An 18,937-nucleotide genomic window follows, 5' to 3' on the forward strand; every position below is an offset into this window, starting at 1 on the left:
CCTTTCATTGCGTAATTGCTTATTGTTCATTTGCCTCAAACAACTTGATGGTGCATCACGCTTCCAAGCTACATCAAACGTTAGACGCTATTTGTAACAGCATCGTCCAAAGCCTTTTCCCTGCATATCAATCGAATGACTTGAATATGATTACTAGAACCTCATACATGCAGATTTGACTCGATCAAAGGATATGGCTCAAATGTCCCCACGGTGCCTTGCCAAGGAGAATCCCCGCCGGTGATTCTGTGGCGTGGGTTGCGGCCCTCGAGGGCTACCTGACCGTCGCTCAAGACACTTTTAACGAAGCTAACACTTCGCCAATCACTCTGCTGCGAGTTCATATATACATTCGGCATTAACAAGCAACTCGTCGCCACGCTCGAGCACCACCTCACTATGGCTGAGCTAATGAGCAACAATGAATTCACCGTGGTGAAGAACGCTCAGCGAGCTACAACAAGTACACTATCTTCTTCAAACCACCTGCTAAGTCGGCTGATCGGAAGATCTGTGAATTAGAGCACACTTCTGTTGCGACGATTCACGTGCATTCACTTGCGCGTCTGACTAGTACGACGCAACACTGCTAGCGCAAATGATTGCCTCCTGTCATTGTATAGAGGCTTGTTCAAGCTCTCTATCTGCTGACCCAACACCACCCACTCAACTTGGCCTCAACTTTCGGTAGCTGTGAACTGGCATACCCAATAGTTGAATCCAACCACGACCGCTCTCGAACATCAGCACATCCGCTACCTGTATAGTTGCTCCCGCTTCTACTGGTACAAACACAACCGCAGCAATCGTTATGGCACCGATCGCTGCGGTCACATGCAATGAGCATTCATCAATTGCTCCACCAAGGTCAGTGACTTCCCTTCTTACCTAGACAAATCTCCTAACACCTCCCAGTCCACGCATGCAGGACGCAGTGAACTCCATCTCTTCCGGTACGTCTGCATGGGGCGGAATCACATATTCGTCCGCAGCGCCAAGCACAACGTCTATGACACTGCGCCGCTCGTCTTCAGCCTGCGACTTGTCGGAGATGCCAACGTTCGATACTGCCAAGACTTACACTGTGAGCCCAACGCTTTTCGGATTCCAGCTCACCATCTCCTACGGCATTACCAAGGTTCCGCAGTGGCTTCATTACTTTACCGGCCGTGATATCCAGTCAATACCTGTCTCATCGTCCTCCGGAACTAACGCGGCTGTTGAGCTCTCGCCTGTCAAGGTGAGCGTCGTCATGCTCATCGTTAATTTTGTAACTCTGTGGCTCGCGCAGTTTATCTCCGAAGACCTCTCAAGCTATGCTACAGCAAGCCTATTAATTTGGCTAGTGTTTGGCGGTTATGAGCAGCTAAGGCCCGATGAGATGCTGGTATTAAAACCGCTTGAGTCACCATACGCAACCACACCTGAACACCTTCAAGAAACTGGTTCTCCAGTCATCGTCATCACTCCTCCAGAAGACACTCAATCCGTTGTTGATCATGACACCAAGCTTATCACAGTGGTCGAGACCATCGACTTTCCGGAAACGACATCGGATATCGTCGAGCTATATACCCCTCAGATGCAAGCTTGGCTGGAGGAGTCGACCCTCAACTTCGTTCCCGAGCGAAACGTCACGTCTGTGGATGGTATCGCAAATTCACCGAGTCAAATCACACCCTCCGAAGGCGTCGTCCAGGCGTCGCAATTGGTCGTCCATAGTAATGACACCAATGATCTTCTCGCCTCACCCACGGTTTCGGATGAACAAGAAGCATTTCTTAGATCTATGAATGAGCTTCCTGACCTCACCACTGATACTCCCGGACTTCGGCTAGCAGCCGTTCTCCTCGAGCATGACTTCCCCACCTTCAGGATCGGTGAGGATTTCTGCGCATCGAACGACGCTTGTCAAGTCGGGCCTGTTTATTTGCCTGGTTCTGAGCAAAGTACTGAGTTGATGTCTTGGCCGGATCGTCCTGTGACGGCAGATAGGTTTGACATTGACTACATGCGCGATCGGCTCCAGAAGTATCTCCCGAGACGGACAATCGACAAGATCGCCTCCATGCAGCCCGAATACTGGTACAGGACCCGAGATCAAAGCGGCTTCAACGTACTCGTTCGTGATCTGGAAATAGAATGGCTTAGGCTGGCCAACAACGGACCTTCCAGTTACAACCTTGAATATATCAAGCTCATCACTAGACAGTCCCAGAAGCGATACACGCCTGAGTGTCCGCCCCACTGGCGTTTCCAGTACTCACCAAACGACTCGGCTAGGCCATATCTCGATGTCGAAGAGGAGTTTGCCATCAATGAAGGCATTGCTGATTACAACTTCGATTGTAGAACAGAAGAGGTGGTTGGCAGAGTACAGAATACCCTGCGAACAAACGAACAATTTCGAAAGGTAGGTTATGGCAGCGAGATCATCCTGCAATGGATCAGCAACGTCGAAGAGAATTTGTTGGTCGATCCACACGTCTACGGACGGTGCAAGTGTGGCGAGGCCGCCATGGAAGCTATACGATGGTACCGTCGACAAGATGAAAGCCACTACAATCCGAAGAAGCAGCGGTCTTTCAAGGAATTTCCCCTTCGTCAAATGTCTAAACACGAGTCCGACGATCGCTACGTTTGCGATGTTGAGCAGCGAACGGCATATCCCCGGAGCCAGCAGATCACGCAAATCTGCAAGCAGCACAGGACCGTTACGGATAGCATCTTCATTCTCGTTGACACTTCTGTCGAAAACATCAACGATCGGCTCAGCAACCCGGGTGGCATGCTTCCCGCCCCTGGCAGGAGGCATTCGTCAATCTACCCCGACGGCTGGCATGTCAAGAAACATGCCGTACAGCCTCCATTCGAGCAGCGCCCTCCCCGCTGTCGGCACGGGTTCCTTCACAGTATTTCCTGTTCCGAGTGCTTTTCACGACATCATTTCGCTCATAAGTGCCAGGAGTGCATCGAGTACTGCCTTGCTATGAACGCAAAACACCCCAATATAATGGTGCTCGACGCGGCGCACTGTGCAGCTATGGAGGCTACACAAGACCACCAAAACTTCGACCTAGCACGGGATGCGCAGACTAAGCACCGGAAAAATCTGCTCGATATCTTCATGGGGGCCAAAATTCCTCAAATCTCTTTTACATCTCCTTCTCCTGCTGTTACACCATCGGCTGGACGGAGGCGTGAGTAATGAACTCACTCCGGACTTGATTCCAGCAATCTGTTCGCCACCAGCCAAGCTCTCTCACTTCTAGGCGTATGAATCTTGTAGTACTCTTCGATAACCACTTGGCATTGTTGTTTAGATCTTTGAATAGTTCGGCATGGTGACCGATTCCCGCGAGGATTTACTTTGGCGATCTTTCGTGGGGATAGTCCTTGGCGTTCCAATAAAGTTAAGGCAGCAAAAGGAACTTAACATGCCGTTGAGATATCGTTGCTAAGTCAACCGAGGATCAGGACTTGGAATTAGGTGCTGGTTACGAGCTATAAGCTACCATAGTTGGATGTTGGCGCTAATAGGGAGTAGAAGAATTTGCTGTACTCTTTCATGTCATATCTGGCGCTTGAGGCTCTTTGGAGTCTCCAGACTCGCGGACCTTACAACCTAGTATTTGTTAGCAGTGCAAGGACACTTTGCGCAACTCATCGCTCCTTCGAGCTTCAATGAAATCATGTTCAAGGCCCTTCTCCAACTGCGCGCGAGTGGTTCATCTAAAATATGATCGAGCGTCGATGAGCGACCCTTTGAGAGGCCTGTTTGCCGGAGCGCCCTACGGGAAGAGCAAGCCGTTCGAGACTTTGGGTCTTTGGTTCGGCCCAAAAGATATGCCGAGTACCGATTGATGGAATCACCACATCCACCCGTCGGCGGGGCTGACTTTATGCGCCGTCCTCGAAATGGGGATAAACATCGCCTGCTAGCCGATCAGGTGTGATCCAACCATGGCCCACAGTCAGTGAGACTCCTAGGTTACATCTCCCAAAGTCCGCAGGCAGCTATTCCAACCTGAGATAGATAGTAACGGCATGAACTTCCAGTATCGGAGATACGCATTGATGTATAGCTAGGCTGAAGAGAGCTGTCGCTACGATCATACAGTGCTCGGGTTGCCGTTCGGCGCGAACGAAACGTGTTGGTTGAATGCCGTGGATCATCGGCCATGCCAGGCGATATGACGCAAGTACCCAAATTGCTGAGTGATATACGACCCTGTTCGTTACATTTCCTGTCGTGTCAGTTCAATCACATAGGCGCCGGCGTGGAGATGGGAGGGTTGGTGTTGGTGTTTATCAGGCAGGTTGACCGTGTCACTAGCCACAATGAGCCACACGATGACGTGTCTGGATCGCGCTAAATGCCGCCTTAGCCACAGGTTAAGCATTCTCCGCAAAGCTTGACACACCAATGCTTCTCCACTCTCAACATGGGTGAAAGCTTTGATGTTTCCTGACATACTTTCACGCCCGCTGTTTCCAACACACGCTTTGACAACACATGCGCGACGCCATTGCTACACCAGTAAAAAAAGAGCAGCGTATTGCAATTGCACCTACTTCGCGAGCATCTGGACAGTCCGCTGGTCTTGAGGCTTCAATTCTATACTTTGATGCTGCCCATGGTGTACTGCATGCCTGGATCGGTCCGGCACCAGATCCACATCGCGCGGGCGGCATGGCCGGCCCTCGGGAATAGCGGATCAGACTACCAAGTATGAGCAAGCTGACGCGTTCACACCGGGAGCTCAAAGGCGGATACACACTGTCACTGTACTCATGTCTTCCGAATCACGAAGAACATCTATGCTTTGAGGTTCAGAGTCACAATGCCAGTGCTACTGGACGCATTTCCGAGTTACCAACGATGCAAGACTGAGAGCATCGTTCTGTCACCATCGTCACGATCAACAAGATGAACTCCCTCCAACATCCGAACAAATCAAACCCTAGTCTACACAATCGTGGCCAGCCTCATGCTCCGCGGCCAATCCTCGATCGACTTCCAGCCACTAGCCCCACCGGCAGTTGGTGAACATATCCGGGAGCGCCACACCCCTGACTAAAGGATAAATTGATATAGCTGAATCTGGCAAGTTTGATCGAGTATCCCATGCATGTTAGCGTTCAACGCCGCAGGCATGCCAGGATTGTGTACCTCTCACTTTACTGTTCTCGATAGTCATGATGTCGCTTCGAATTACGTATGCTCGGTGGAGTAGGTCGGGAAAACCATGGAGTAGTGTCGCTGTTGTTTTGTCCGGCTGTGTATAAAGACGTTGGCGTGCTCTCCAATCACTCAGCAGTCGCACAGTGAATTGACCACTGCTAATCAACATGCGATACTCTTCAGCCGCCGCACTCCTCTGTTCTTTGGCAGGCTCCGCCAATGGCCTGCCTGCACCTGCACCCCAGGCGTCAGGAGCCTCTGGCCCTACGGTACCAGGTCCTGTTGATCCTTCGCAGGTCCTCAATATGCCACTACCTTCTGGAGCATCAGGTTCTCTGCGTGGTTCAGAGGACTATCTAGGGTACAATCCTTCGAATCCAGTCGACATGAAGTCCACCGTTATTCCACCCGAAGACTTCGAACTAGCACCTGGACAATCAGAGGACGCAAAATTGGGATTGTATATTGATCTCTCTAATGTGAAGAACCCGCAGCCGATCCGCGGAGGTACTACAGGACCTACGGAGCCTGGTCCTCGGTAAGTTCGCCGAATCGTCATGAATAGAGTCATCTGATTCCATTGCAGCACACCGGCCTATGATCGCTTGAACAGCGATGTATACGCTCCGCCATCTTCCGACATGGGCGAGGTAAGCAACGCCAAATGGCCATTCGGTCTCAGCCACAACCGCCACGGCCTCGCCGGAGCAGGATGGGCACGATCGCAGAACACCGACCAACTACCGTCCTCGGTCGCAATGGCCGGGACAAACATGCGACTGAGTCCGCACGCGTACCGTGAGCTGCACTGGCACAAGCAAGGTGAATGGGCGTTGATGTACATACCACCCCTTTACCTTGCACGCCTACCCAAGCTAACAACATGCTCAGGCTCAACGGCAGCGTACGCATAGCCTCGATGAACGAAGCCGGCCAAACCTTTGTCGACGACGTCCAAGAAGGCGACGTCTGGTTCTTCCCTCCCGGCATCCCGCACTCGATCCAAGCCTTTGAAAACGGCTGTGAATTCCTGCTCATCTTCAACGACGGCTCCTTCAGCGAGGAAAACACGTTCCTCCTCTCTGAACTCATGCTGCGCAACCCAGAAAGCGTGATAGCAAAAAATTTCCGCACATCAGTCAAGACATTTGAAAACATTCCTCAAGAGCAGCTCTGGATCTTCCCTGGTACCCCCGCGCCCAAGAACATTTCAGAGCAGAATGTCACGGGGCCCGCTGGCGTGATTCCAAAGGAGGGCGCGTATACTTACCATTGGAGCCAGCAGGAACCCGTAAAAGTACCCGGTGGTAGTATCAAGATCCTCGACCCGGCGACCTTCCCCATCGCGAGCACTTTTTCCGCTGCGCTCATCACCGTCGAACCCGGCGCGATGCGCGAACTGCACTGGCACACCACGTCGGACGAGTGGTCGTACTTTCTGTCCGGAACCGCACGCCTGACCGTGTACGAAGCGCCTGCTGCGTCGCGCACGTTTGATTTCTCGGCGGGAGATGTCGGATACGTGCCCGTGCCTAATGCGCATTATCTCGAGAACACAGGTAACGAGACGTTGGTGTACCTCGAGGTGCTGCAATCGACGCAATACAGTGATATCAGCGTGAACCAGTGGCTGGGTATCACGCCGAGGCAGATTGTCAAGGATCATTTGAATGTTGACGATGCGTTTTTGGACACGCTGGGCGAGAGGAGGAGTAAGGATTTTGTGGTCCAGGGAAATCCGGATTTGACTACGACTGATTTTACGCCTGGCCTGCATGGTGGTGCTTAAGGTGATACCACGTCTAGCTACATCATTCCTAAGCTGCAGTATCTTCCTGTCGGACCGCCACAGCATCCCCCGAGCAAAATCCTCTTCGCAAGGCGTCGTGGGGATAATCCTTGATGCGACAACATGGCGTCATCTTCATCTGTCCACTGCTTTATTGCCCTTGATCTCGCGATGGTGTGGAAGGAGTGGGAGAGTAGACCATCAGGGCATATTTAGATCTGCGCGTAGTCATATAGCGATTCTACCTCAACATCTAACCTGTTGTAACAAACATAACCAAGCTTGCCTTTCTTATTCGCCCCGGAAAAAAAGGATTCTCACCTCACCCCAACCTTTCCCCACACAGCTCTATTGCCACATCTGCCGTCGCGCCATCAAAAAAGTCATTAAGTATAACCACGACACTCTCCTCCCTCGTCAACTTCTTCCCCATATCGCCCCTCAGCAGCGGCAGTATCTTGCCATCACACACTGGCTTCGTCGCGAGGATCGGACTCGTACTCACATCGCTATCCAGCACGCTAGCAATGATGACATCTCTAATGTTCGTCGCTGTAGCCTGGCACTGCAGCAGCGTGATGGGGTGGCCCTTTGGCGGGTCCTCGGCCATGTCCGATAGTTTAGCAACCATGGAGTCGCCAGTCAACGTCGCATTAGCAGCGTCGTCGTAATTCGAAACCTGCGCGCAGTCTTTTAGAAGAATGAGGCGGGTGTGGCTCGCGCGCAGGTCGTGAATAGATTGCCGCATCATGGCGTCCTGGTTGCCTACTTTGAGCTCTTTGCCCGCGAGGAGCGGCGTGAGTACGCTGAGTAATTCTTCGTCGGTGGGGCGCGGACAGTCTGCTGGTACACCGTCCCATCTGTTGTGCACGACGATGATCTCGTCCTTGTGCTCGTCCAGGAAACGGATGATGTGGTCGAGTAATACGCGATACGGCATACCGGGTATGGCGCCGTGTTGGAAATACCACGTATCCTCGAGGGAACTCACCTTTTGCATCTGGCGATGGCACTTTGCGGGGCGAAATTCAAAGTATCGTGCGCCGATCTTGAGAATGGTGTCGAGCGTGTCCTTTTGCGTTATGGCTAGTGCGCGGATAATGTCTGGTGCGATGCGGTTTATGGCGCCGTCGCCGACTTTGTTGATGACGGATAGGGCGTGGGGAAGGCTGCGGCCGAGGACTTCTTTGATGACGCCTGTACCTGCGTTCTTGAGGAGGGAGAGGCTGCTGGACATGTTGTTCATTCCAATGTCGTGAGAAGACGGTAGAACCATTCTGTGGAATGGACGGTGTGATTTCTCTGAGCCTTGTGGGATGACATCGCGCATCCAGTTCTCGTAGTTTTTGCTAACAGTGACATAACACTGATGTTGTTTTGGCAGCTCCGCCAACCCTGGTCCAGCGTCGTAGAATCCATAGGTGATGATGAGATCGTTGGCGAAGATGCTAGGTGTTTGATCCATGTTTACCATCGTGCCATCTTCTAGCTTGCCTGTCATGCTGTTGATTGCAACCCATTGTTTTGTGAGTTCTTGACCGTGCTGGCGAACGATGAATTCGAAATTTCCCGTGAACTTGAAATGAGGCAGGTTGGATGACTCTACTTCAAGGTGGTCGTGGAGGAATAGACGCTGAGAGCTGAGCTTGACGCTTTGTTTTGGTACTGTGTACTCAATCTCCACCCCGTCAACGGCGATGTAAGTGAAGCACCTCACGCCCTTGGAAGGCATGTTGGATTATGTGTTCTCCTCGTTCCAGCCGTGTAGTAGGTGCACTGGTAGTACTAGTGCATGGGGAGTCAAGACCCTGGCGACTCTATTACAGTCGGTGAGATGTGTATAGCATCTTGAGTGAACGCAGTGATGCGGGGCAGCATCTCACATAATATGCAGCCGGCGATCTGCCAGCCACGCGTTTTCAGCTCTGTCTAGACTCTGCGGGTCGTTAGCGGTGGCTTAGCTGTGGTGTTGAAGTGGAGGATTCCGCTGCATGAACCAATGAGACGCGCCAGCCGGGCCGATGCCAATCTGGTAAAGCTCGTCGATTGCTAGCAACAGTTTCTGTTCATGACAAGGGCGCTAGCAACAAGCAAGTTGGGAGTTGTAGCAGCCTTGGTTCTTTAATCGTGTTTCCATTCTTCAAGTCTTAAACAGAATGGGTGATTACCGAGTTGCTCATGGACCACAACCCTCAGGCCTGTAATGTACCATCGCCAGTCTGATCATATTGACTCGATGGACATCAGGTCGAGATATGTAAGGATCAGACTGGAACAATCAGACGAGAAAATTCTATGCGACTGTTCCTGCGTCGATACAGTTTGATGCCCTGCGGATCAGGCCGGTAGCCAAGGCGACACACCTTGTACACATCTCATGATCGACCGGGATGAACCGTAGTGCAAGGTGTCGTAAGGTTTGTATCTTCCGAGTTCACCTTTGGAGACTAGACACCGTCATCGTGTACGACTAAGCCGACTTCAGGCTATATTGGACAGACAGGTGAAAAGGAAAGACAATCGTTGACCGGTGACCGGGAGCTTCGGGCCCGTTGTTCACCAGAGATGCAGGCGAAGATGCATCTTCCTGTTGGATCTACAGCCTCAACATGGTCATATGTGCACCGAAAGTCTGGAAGACCCAATTATCTTGCAGGAGAATAGCCAAGTGGGGTGTAAGAGAGTCGAGGTGAAACATGCCATGCGTTTCAGTGATGCTTGGTTGCTGCTGGCAAGGTGTTGGTGGGGCAATGAGCTGTTGCCCCTCCTTGCCGCAAGCACCTCGCAGGTCCCTTCTAGAACAAGTAGTTCGATACAATTAACGTACGTTGTCCCCGATTGATCGCTTGCCTCTCCCCATCTAACGCTGAAGTTGCAATTGCAGATTCGAGCAATCAGTCAATCAATCAACGCCACAAACAATTCGTGTAAAGTCGATACGTTTTATACCCCTCCACACCCCGAGCTATCACAACACATCGTCGTCATCATGGTCGAGCGCACGAACAAGCCCTCAGCGTTGAACGCGCCCACGCCTTCAGCGCCCGGCCCACAAGTCGACATTGTCGGAGAGGGTGGTAGCCAAAAGGTCGTGGCAAGGTTGCCGTCTGGCGAGAGCATCGAGGTGCTGCTCTTTGGAGCTACCGTTACTAGCTGGAAGAGCAACGGCGGACAGACTGAGAACCTCTGGCTGAGCGATGCGGCTGACGTGACCGGCAAGAAGCCTGTACGAGGTGGCATCCCCGTCGTATTCCCCGTCTTCGGTCCTCCGCCCAAGGACGGACACGCCACGTCGTCGCTCCCCCAACATGGCTTTGCTCGTGCATCGCGCTGGGAGTACATGGGCAAGTCGACTGCCGAAGATGCTCTCGACTCCAACTCGGTCAAGCTCGACTTTGGCCTCGACCGTCAATCGCTCAGCGACGAGTCGCGCAAGGCATGGCCGTTGGACTTTGGACTCGTATACAGCGTCACACTTAGCAAGGACAGCCTACAGGCTGTCCTCACAGTCCGCAACGAAGGCGAGGAGAGCTTCGAGTTCCAGTTCCTGCTCCATACGTACTTCAGGATTCAAGATGTGTCTAAGATTGCCATCACGGGCCTGTCTGGCACCGAGTACATTGACAAAGTGCTCAATGCTTCTACGCACACACAGAGCGACAACCAGCTCAAGATCACAGGCGAGACGGACCGCGTGTACAAGGACATCAAGCAGGATACGACATCGATTACTGAAGACGGCAAGCCTCGCTTTGACGTGATCCGCGACAACGTCAAGGACACGGTCACGTGGAACCCGTGGATCGAGAAGGCCAAGGCCATGGGCGACTTCTCCCCAGACGACGGCTACAAGAACATGGTGTGCGTTGAGATTGGTGCTGTCGATGGGTGGCAGAGGCTGGAGAAGGGCGAGGTGTGGGAGGGTGGCATGTTGGTCAAGAGCCACTTGTAGGGAGGAGAGACACTGAAGAGGGAGAGAGAGAGATTGTGTGATAGACTAGAGCAAATACTCGAAATTAATGCGTGAGTCTGGCCGCTTGATGTTGTGCACTTTGTTTGCGCTGAGACCCTTGCCAGCTGGGTCGCCCTTGCCGTCCCACAACTCCCCGCCAAAACTTGCGCGCGCCGCCCAAACAAGAGACGACTCCATGACAACAGTCAGCGCTACCTGAGGGACAGTGTCATGCTACTTGTACACGACAATCGCGACGCAGCTCGCAACGCCTTCAGTCACCGTCTGTGGGCCATCGACTGAGGTCCCTGCCAATATCTCTATACCTCTACAGCTTCCCCGCACCGCGCGAGGTGCTACGACTGCACACATCACAGGTAACTAGGTGGAGACGGCTACGTCAGCCGTTGTTTGCATAGGCGAAAATCTGCAGCACATTGCCAGATAGTCAAAGGCGTTGCGCCGTCCTCTGAAGCTGGCGGCCAGGCCGACGTCGCAAGTCGCACCAACATGTCGCTGATTCCCTACGCCCCAGCCGAGTCGCGCGAGATTGTACTGTAGGTACCCATGGCAGTCTGATGAGTAGGAGGGCAGTTACGAGCAGAGGCTAACGGCTACAGTCGCCATGGTTCCGCCGTCGTCGTCTACGACCAGCGCTCGAAACAACTCTCCCTCCGCGATGCCTCCCACGCGACCGACATTGGCTCCACGTCATGCCCTTACTGCCACCGACCCTACCGCGAACCGTCGCCGCATTCGGAACACGACAGCGAAGAGCCAGAGCATGCCGTGCCAGGCATCCCCGCGGAAAATGGCTTCGTCAATCCCGCCTACTTCCAAATGCTGCGCCGGAGCCAGCCAGGCTCAACAGAGCCGTCGCGACCCTCTTCACCACACAAACAACTGGCGCCGGCACCCATGCGCATGAGCAGCTTCCAAGCACCAGAAGGAACCGAGTTTGTGGGGAGCACACCGGTGCAGCCTGCTAGGAGCCAGGGCATCTCCGCTCGGGCCTTTAGTCCAAACTATTTCAAAGACTTCTTTGTAGAAGAGCGGGAGCTGGGCAGGGGCGGCAAGGGCGTGGTTCTACTGGTGCAGCATGTTCTCGATGGCGTACATCTGGGCAAGTTCGCATGCAAGCGCGTGCCGGTGGGCGACGACCATGAATGGCTAGAGAAGGTGTTGATAGAAGTGCAACTACTCCAGACCTTGTCCCACCAGAACCTAGTGTCCTACCGCCACGTGTGGTTAGAAGACTTCCAGATATCCAGCTTCGGACCGAGCGTGCCTTGCGCTTTCATACTGCAACAGTACTGCAACGGCGGCGATCTCCATAGCTATATCCTCGACTCGGCCAAAACTTCCATCACAAAGGAGCAGATGAAGGAGCGACTGCGGCGGAGGTCCAAGGGTCAGTTGGAGGATCCAGAGGATGTGCATGGTCCGCGTCGCATGCACTTTGAAGAGATTATTTCCTTCTTCAAAGACATTACGTCTGGACTGAGCCACCTGCACGCCAACGGCTATATCCACCGGGACCTGAAACCCAGTAATTGTCTGCTCCATCGAACTGGCCGCAAAGTCAAAGTCCTAGTCAGCGACTTTGGAGAAGTACAGTCAGCATCCGGAACCAGGAATTCTACGGGAGCGACTGGAACGATTTCGTATTGCGCGCCAGAAGTGCTGAGGCAAGAGAGACCGGGTGGTGCGTTTGGCAACTTTACCACGAAGAGTGATATCTTTTCGCTTGGCATGATTGTCTACTTTATGTGTTTTGCGCGACTTCCGTATCGGAATGCGGATGGTGTGGATGAGGACAACGAGGATCTAGACCAGTTGCGTGCTGAGATATCGACTTGGGCGGGCATCGACGACGAACAACGCGTTCGATCGGATTTGCCTGAGAAGTTGTACAGGAGTCTGAAGAGGCTTCTTGCTATCAACCCTGACGAACGGCCTGGCGCAGAAGAGATTTTACACGTACTAAAGTCGCCTCTAGTTTTCGACGAGTACAATGCATCCACATACCCCGCTCCATCTGGTCTGGACGAGTTCAGTCCGCGGATCTCAAGAGCTGACACACCCAGCCCATCGCCAACCCAGGGCAACAAGAAGAGCAGGGGGGTAAATTACACACGGCCAGGACGATCCCATCTTAGTGCTACCGTCGTGGATCGGTCACCTAGTCCGCCGCGTCCAGAGTTCATGAGGAGACAGTCATCAGAAGATGGAGCCGTCATTCTGAGGAGAGGAAGCAAGTTGGACTTTCCACCACCGCAGCCTTCTGGAGGGAGAGCGTCGAGTCCGCAACGGTTGATGTTACCTCCACCACTACCACCCACGACATCAGCAAGGTTCTACAGACATGTCAAGGATCCTGCGGCTGTCAATGCGGCCAAGATTGTGCTGTTTTGCGCAAAGGCTTACAGCCTGCTTTCTCCTTGTCAGCCTTTTGCAGCAGATGCGCGAGTACTGTACCCGTTACTTTGCATGGCGTCACTCGACTTCTTCCGTGTTGGCGGGTTGGGTGGGTTGGGCCGCTCGGTTCTGCTTTTGTGCGCGCATTTGGTGGTGGTGGGTGTGACTTGGAGAGTGGATAGGCTGTGTGCTGGGACGAGTGTGGCTTGGGATGGAATGTAGCGACGACTGGGCGTGACTTTCTTCCTGCTGCTGTTGTTGTGGGTATCAGGAAGACATGTTCTATGATCCGTCTCTGTGGTGTTCGAAAAAGGCGCAAAAGACATGGGGTGGCTTGGACTTGATGCATTTGAACTTGTGATACCTCTGTAGTACTGATTTTGCGCAATAAAATAGTTGAAGATATGCTCATGGTTCAAAGCATACGTCGGAGGATCTTAGTTCCAATTGCTAGGAAGCGTATATGAAAGAGAGAAGACTATATCATCATGGTCTTGTACCGTAATTCCTAACATCGCCGTGCTTGCATTTTGGCAGCATTACCATCGTAGCAGTATATTCATTTTGCTTGGTACGAGAGCGCGTCGGTGGCTGGAGTGGGGCCAGGGTTCGCTAGCTTTGTTTTGGAGTAAACACGCCGACCCGCTCCATCTTCCACACTGAATCATCGCACTTTCCCACACAACGCGCCCCATCATACTCGGGCTAGGAATCTTTTTTGTCTTTCTTGGAGGTAATGATACAGCTGAAGTAGATCTTTACAAAGCATCCTTTCGAGATAGCCTATTTACGTACGTGTTTGACACGCGACGCGCATCCCACGATTTGAGATTGCCTGCGCGGCCTCAGGATTCCAACACGCAACATGCAGTCCTCTCCTCCCATGAGCGAAGGGAAAGCGCGCGCTATCAGAGAACTCTCACGCAGTCTCAGTCACAGCCCCAGAAATATCACATCGCCCTCACCACCACCCAGCGACTCGAATCCCACGCAGCGGTCGGGTTTCGGCACCAACACGTCTCAATTCTTTGACGACCCAGACATTCTCATGTCCACACAACACAACATCGCGGAAGACACCAACACACTACCGGGATACCCACGGATTCGTTCAACCGCGAAGAAGATGAACACTTGGGCTCCATTTCGTTCCGAGCAGGTCCAGCCCGACACGTCCATGGTCAACAAGGAGTTTGGCGACTTTGACCACAGCATCTCCGACGAGGAGAGCATGGCCATCGAGCAGGCGCGAGGTAACCGCAGCAACCGCGGCACCCCCAGCAAGATGAGCTCCCAGTTCAACAGCCTCTACGACATCACACCCCCCACCAACAGATCGCGTAAATCATACCAGGCAGACACTGGCAGCCTTCGACGCGACGCGGCTATCCGACGCGCCTCGCGCAACGACCTGGACTACACTGCATCGCCGCGTCCTGCAAGCAAGCGCAATTCTCCCGCTCTCTCCACAAAGGAAAGCCGCAAGAGCACTTCACTTGCACAGCTGCACGCAAAGCTCTCCGAAGACGAGTCATCGTTCATGGAGCATCGACCACCAACACTGACCATGGAGTCGACCAAGAACACGCGCTGGGGTAACAGGAGCCGACAGACTTCTCTCCAAACCGACGGCATTGCCGATGCTCTTCCACAGCCAAAGGCTACACCTCGCTCAAGGCCTGCTACAGCACAGAACGCGACTGCGCAGTCCTTCATCTTGCCCGACCTTCCCAACCTCACCGAGCTCGTCTCTGGCGTGTTTGACGATGGCACACCCGTCTTTTCCAAGACTGCACCATCACGGTCACGTTTTGCGGCTCCACCGTACGGCGGTCGCCGACCATCGCATATTCCCATCGATGGGGCGCCTATACCTGATGAGGAAAAGGCCATCTTCGCTGCTCTCCAGCAGCTGCAGGAGAAGATTGCGGACATGGAGCGCGAGCGTGAAGACAAGGACAAGAAGATTGATGAGCAAGAGCTGGAGTTGATCGAGCTGAGAGCGACTACGCAAGCCCAGGAGAAGCTCCGACGAAGCGACAGCGCGCAAGACTCTGACGCTGGCGGGAAAAGCGGCTGGAAGGTCGAAAAGACACGTAAGTTGCCACTCCTCCTGTCTGTTCCTCTCTGCACAATATGATGTCGAATGTTATCATTCAGTTATCCCTGTCTGAAAACTATTGTTGAAAACTTACTATTCTGATTTGCGTCTACTATCACACTCCTCCAAAACACATAAGTTCCAGGACTTTACTGACAACGAGCAGGTCTTGACGCGACTGTACAGACCCTTCGAACGAAGCTCGATCGCGCCGACCGCAAATCCGCCGTCCTCGAGATCGAGAAGAAACGTCTGAGCACCGAACGGGATAACATGGCCCATCAGCTGGGTGTCGCGTTCCAGACTTGCGAGGAGCTCAAGATCGAGAAGAATGCCTTGACCAAGGAAAACGATGAACTCCGCCAGGAAATTGACACCCTTCGTGCCGAGAACGAATCTCTGCGCGATCAACTCGAACAAGACTTGTCCCACCACCGAGAAGAGACGACCCAGCTCCGCCAACAGTTTGACCAAGCCGCAAACGCAACTCAGAGGGAGAACGCGAACCTGCACGCAGAGTTGGCTCGCGTGCGCGCTCAACAGGACGAAAACACTCAGCAATTGACTCGCAGAGACATGGAGCTGCGCAAGGCACGTCAAGAACACGCCGAGTACGCGAGATTGAAGTCCGACCATGAGTTACTCAAGGCCCAGGTTGAGGAACTGAAGAGGAAGCGCGAAGAGGATGTCAAGCGCTGGGAGAGGCAGGAAGAGAGTTTAAGAGGAAAGGTTGGGAGGCGGGACGATACTATTCGGCTGTTTGAGGATACGACGACTCAAGAGCGTACAAATGAAGCTATGCGTCTAGACAACGAGAATCTCCGAAACGAACTCCGAGAACTCCAAGCTCAGCAAGACGAGGAGAATGAGGAGTGGGCGAGGAGAGAGGCGGAACTACAGCGCAAGATTCGACAGCGTGAGATTGCTGCAAGGAAAGCTAGGGTAGAGAACGATACCGAGCACATCTTCGAAGACAAGCCTAGCTATCGCCGCGAAGATACACGGACGCGAATAAGGAGTCGCGTTCAGCAGGAGGTCCGTAACAGCAAAGTTGCCAATCAGGAAAGCCCACGGAAGTCGTTCACCGGACATTCGAGGTTCTCAACTCGCAGCTTTTCTGCACCTGTCCCAGCCGATAAGCATGCGCGCGCAGAGAGCGATGTGGAATCGACCACCGATCTCTCTCTTGCGCCACGCGCCACTCTACGTATCTCGCGGAACCCGGCTTCTTCTACTAGGCAGACGACGATGACGGTTCAACCCCCCACTGATCTGAGCCTCACGGAACTGAGCTTCTTCCCCCAGGAGGAAATCGCGCGGTTGAGGCGCGAGCTGGAGGAACAGCGTGCGAATGAGCGGGCTGGTAAAACTCAAACTGGAGAGCAAATGAGGGAAGACACTGTGAGGAGTCAGCGACAGACTCGCGAGGATACAGGGCGGTCCGTGGCAAGTGCAAAGAGCACATCGCATTCACGTCGACCCTCTCTTGTACGCAAGTCTAGCCTCAAAGACACCACACAGCGCACCGCCACCACGCACTTTGACGAAGACACAGGCAAGCTGTCCCATGCAGACACCGCCGCCGACGACGCGGATGCCGAAGCAACGCAAACTCGCCAGTCAGCCATGTCTGATGCGTCGATGCTCAGCAACACTGGAAGGCGAAGGCGGAGTGCGCCCGCCACGGAAATGACAAGTGCGTTTATCCTACCGGATATCAAACTTGCTTCTTCCACTACTACCGGAGTGAAAACACACACTACTACTGCTGCTACTACTACCACCAAGCTCGTCATCAGCAAGGAACACGACAATGATAATTGTACCGTGTGTCGCCGCGAGGGTTACACGACGGCTACTGCTGCTCTCGTCGTGCCCAAGTTGGTTAAAGTGTCGGAACGCATGTCAGCCGACGAAGCAGATGATGCTACGATGCGGCCTGCGCAATCTCCTAGAGAGGCTCTTGCTACGGTTGTCAAGGGACTCAATGATGAGCGCATACACTTGACTGCCGAACTAGCCGTCCAGCAAGCTATGCTGAGCGAGCACGATCCTAGCCTAGGTGCTCGCCGCCGCGCGGCTATCGACGTTAGTATTCAAGATTTGATGCGTAGGTTGTCTTGGTTAGACCAGCAGATTTATAGGCTGCATGATGTGCTTGAGGGACAGGAAGATGTTAGTGAGGAGGAGGTTGAAGAGCTTACTCAAGCTGTTAATACGGCTGCTGCTGCTGCTCCTGCTCAGAAGGAGAAGAAGAAGGTTACTATTCGAAGCTTTGTGTCTGAACATGAAGTCTCGGACTGTGGCGATCATCACGGTGAGGATGGAGGTGATGAGAGTGTCGAGTTTAGAAGAGGTGGTCGAGGCAAGACAGATGAGGAGAGTGAGGATGAGTTGCCGTGGGAGGGGTTTGGGGATAATGAGGAGAGTTTGGGCATGGAGGGGGATGTTAGTTTTAATGCGCTCGCGGGGTGGAGGGGTGCACATTAGATCAGGAAGGAAGGATTCCTGGGTGAAGAAGGATTGTTTTTTGTTTTGTTTTGGATGGATGGATGGATGGATATGGTCGGGGTACACTTTTGCATTGTTACGGGTGTTTTGGGTCATTAGGTTTCGGGACGTTGGGTATAGGGTATAGGGCATCGGCGTTCTTTTTCTTTAGTCCTCTTCTGGTCGTGGGACGTCAGGGTTTTTCTTCTGCTTGGCATGATGGTTTTCGAGGCTCTCTCTTTCTCGTTACACAGTATCTTGGCTCGTTGACATGCCCACTGTACTCTTGGTTCTTTTTCGGCTAGAGACCTTGACTCACCCTTTCTTTGGGTTCGAGTTGGTCTCGCTGGAGGGATTGGGAAGTGTGGTTAGTGGTTTGGGTAGATTGGCGGGATGCTAGGTATATGGATGGAAGTTGAGGTAGTATATCTAGTCTAAGGAAGTTCAAACCAAGAGAAGCAAATCTTTCTTTATGAACATTTTTTGACTTGAATTGCTTATGTGCTGCTTGTTGCTTTACACTCATATGCTGGATGGTGACTGAAACGTATTCCAAAACATTTTCGGCAATGTAGTCCAATACCGATGCTTGCCAGAAGTTCTCTCCACAGACTACATCCCACAGCCTATTTTTTCACCCCGCTTCTTATGTCACTCCCGGCAGATCCTATCAATCCTCTTAGTCAGCGAGACCATGGGTAAGATTTCATTTTCGTCTTACCATGAGTATATTCGATCAGATTAGTCTGACACGGCGCCACACCCAATCTTCCCCCAAGGGCTCAAGAGCCGATCGATGTGGGCGAAGCACGAATGAACCTACGCGCTCGGCAGTCACTTGATCTGCCTTCCAGCAAACGACAAGCACGAAGATCGATTCGTACATCTCCCCATGATGTAACCCACAGCACAATGTTAAGCATGACCATATACCTCTACATACACCTTCGTGTAAGTGATCACGACACCAGGCATTGATCGATGCCGTATTTGAATCAACAT

The 18,937-nt window shown here is 52.9% G+C and overlaps 7 protein-coding genes across 7 annotated transcripts; 5 read left to right on the plus strand and 2 right to left on the minus strand.

Annotated features, from left to right (window-relative positions):
• Positions 1-811: 811 nt before the first annotated feature.
• AA0111_g10408 (hypothetical protein) lies at positions 812-3,208 on the plus strand (the record flags this gene model as incomplete). The annotated part of the gene is made up of 2 exons (XM_028644154.1): positions 812-867; positions 916-3,208. The coding sequence occupies 2 exons, from the start codon at positions 812-814 to the stop codon at positions 3,206-3,208; spliced, it is 2,349 nt and encodes a 782-aa protein (XP_028501950.1).
• A 2,144-nt stretch (positions 3,209-5,352) lies between these two features.
• AA0111_g10409 (Oxalate decarboxylase) lies at positions 5,353-6,974 on the plus strand (the record flags this gene model as incomplete). Its single annotated transcript, XM_028644155.1, has 3 exons — positions 5,353-5,723; positions 5,772-6,023; positions 6,077-6,974. 3 exons carry the CDS (start codon positions 5,353-5,355, stop codon positions 6,972-6,974), a joined length of 1,521 nt encoding a protein of 506 aa, XP_028501951.1.
• A 322-nt stretch (positions 6,975-7,296) lies between these two features.
• AA0111_g10410 (hypothetical protein) lies at positions 7,297-8,706 on the minus strand (the record flags this gene model as incomplete). Its single annotated transcript, XM_028644157.1, has 1 exon — positions 7,297-8,706. One exon carries the CDS (start codon positions 8,704-8,706, stop codon positions 7,297-7,299), a length of 1,410 nt encoding a protein of 469 aa, XP_028502014.1.
• A 1,257-nt stretch (positions 8,707-9,963) lies between these two features.
• Positions 9,964-10,926, plus strand: AA0111_g10411 (hypothetical protein; the record flags this gene model as incomplete). Its single annotated transcript, XM_028644158.1, has 1 exon — positions 9,964-10,926. The coding sequence occupies one exon, from the start codon at positions 9,964-9,966 to the stop codon at positions 10,924-10,926; it is 963 nt and encodes a 320-aa protein (XP_028501946.1).
• Positions 10,927-10,971: 45 nt separating this feature from the next.
• AA0111_g10412 (hypothetical protein) lies at positions 10,972-11,124 on the minus strand (the record flags this gene model as incomplete). The annotated part of the gene is made up of 1 exon (XM_028644159.1): positions 10,972-11,124. One exon carries the CDS (start codon positions 11,122-11,124, stop codon positions 10,972-10,974), a length of 153 nt encoding a protein of 50 aa, XP_028501948.1.
• A 312-nt stretch (positions 11,125-11,436) lies between these two features.
• AA0111_g10413 (hypothetical protein) lies at positions 11,437-13,566 on the plus strand (the record flags this gene model as incomplete). The annotated part of the gene is made up of 2 exons (XM_028644160.1): positions 11,437-11,483; positions 11,547-13,566. 2 exons carry the CDS (start codon positions 11,437-11,439, stop codon positions 13,564-13,566), a joined length of 2,067 nt encoding a protein of 688 aa, XP_028501947.1.
• A 643-nt stretch (positions 13,567-14,209) lies between these two features.
• Positions 14,210-17,935, plus strand: AA0111_g10414 (hypothetical protein; the record flags this gene model as incomplete). Its single annotated transcript, XM_028644161.1, has 2 exons — positions 14,210-15,440; positions 15,612-17,935. 2 exons carry the CDS (start codon positions 14,210-14,212, stop codon positions 17,933-17,935), a joined length of 3,555 nt encoding a protein of 1,184 aa, XP_028502011.1.
• Between the last annotated feature and the right edge of the window lie 1,002 nt (positions 17,936-18,937).

The sequence above is a fragment of the Alternaria arborescens genome (genome assembly GCF_004154835.1).
Source record: "Alternaria arborescens strain FERA 675 chromosome Unknown contig_35, whole genome shotgun sequence".
NCBI lineage: Eukaryota > Fungi > Ascomycota > Dothideomycetes > Pleosporales > Pleosporaceae > Alternaria > Alternaria arborescens.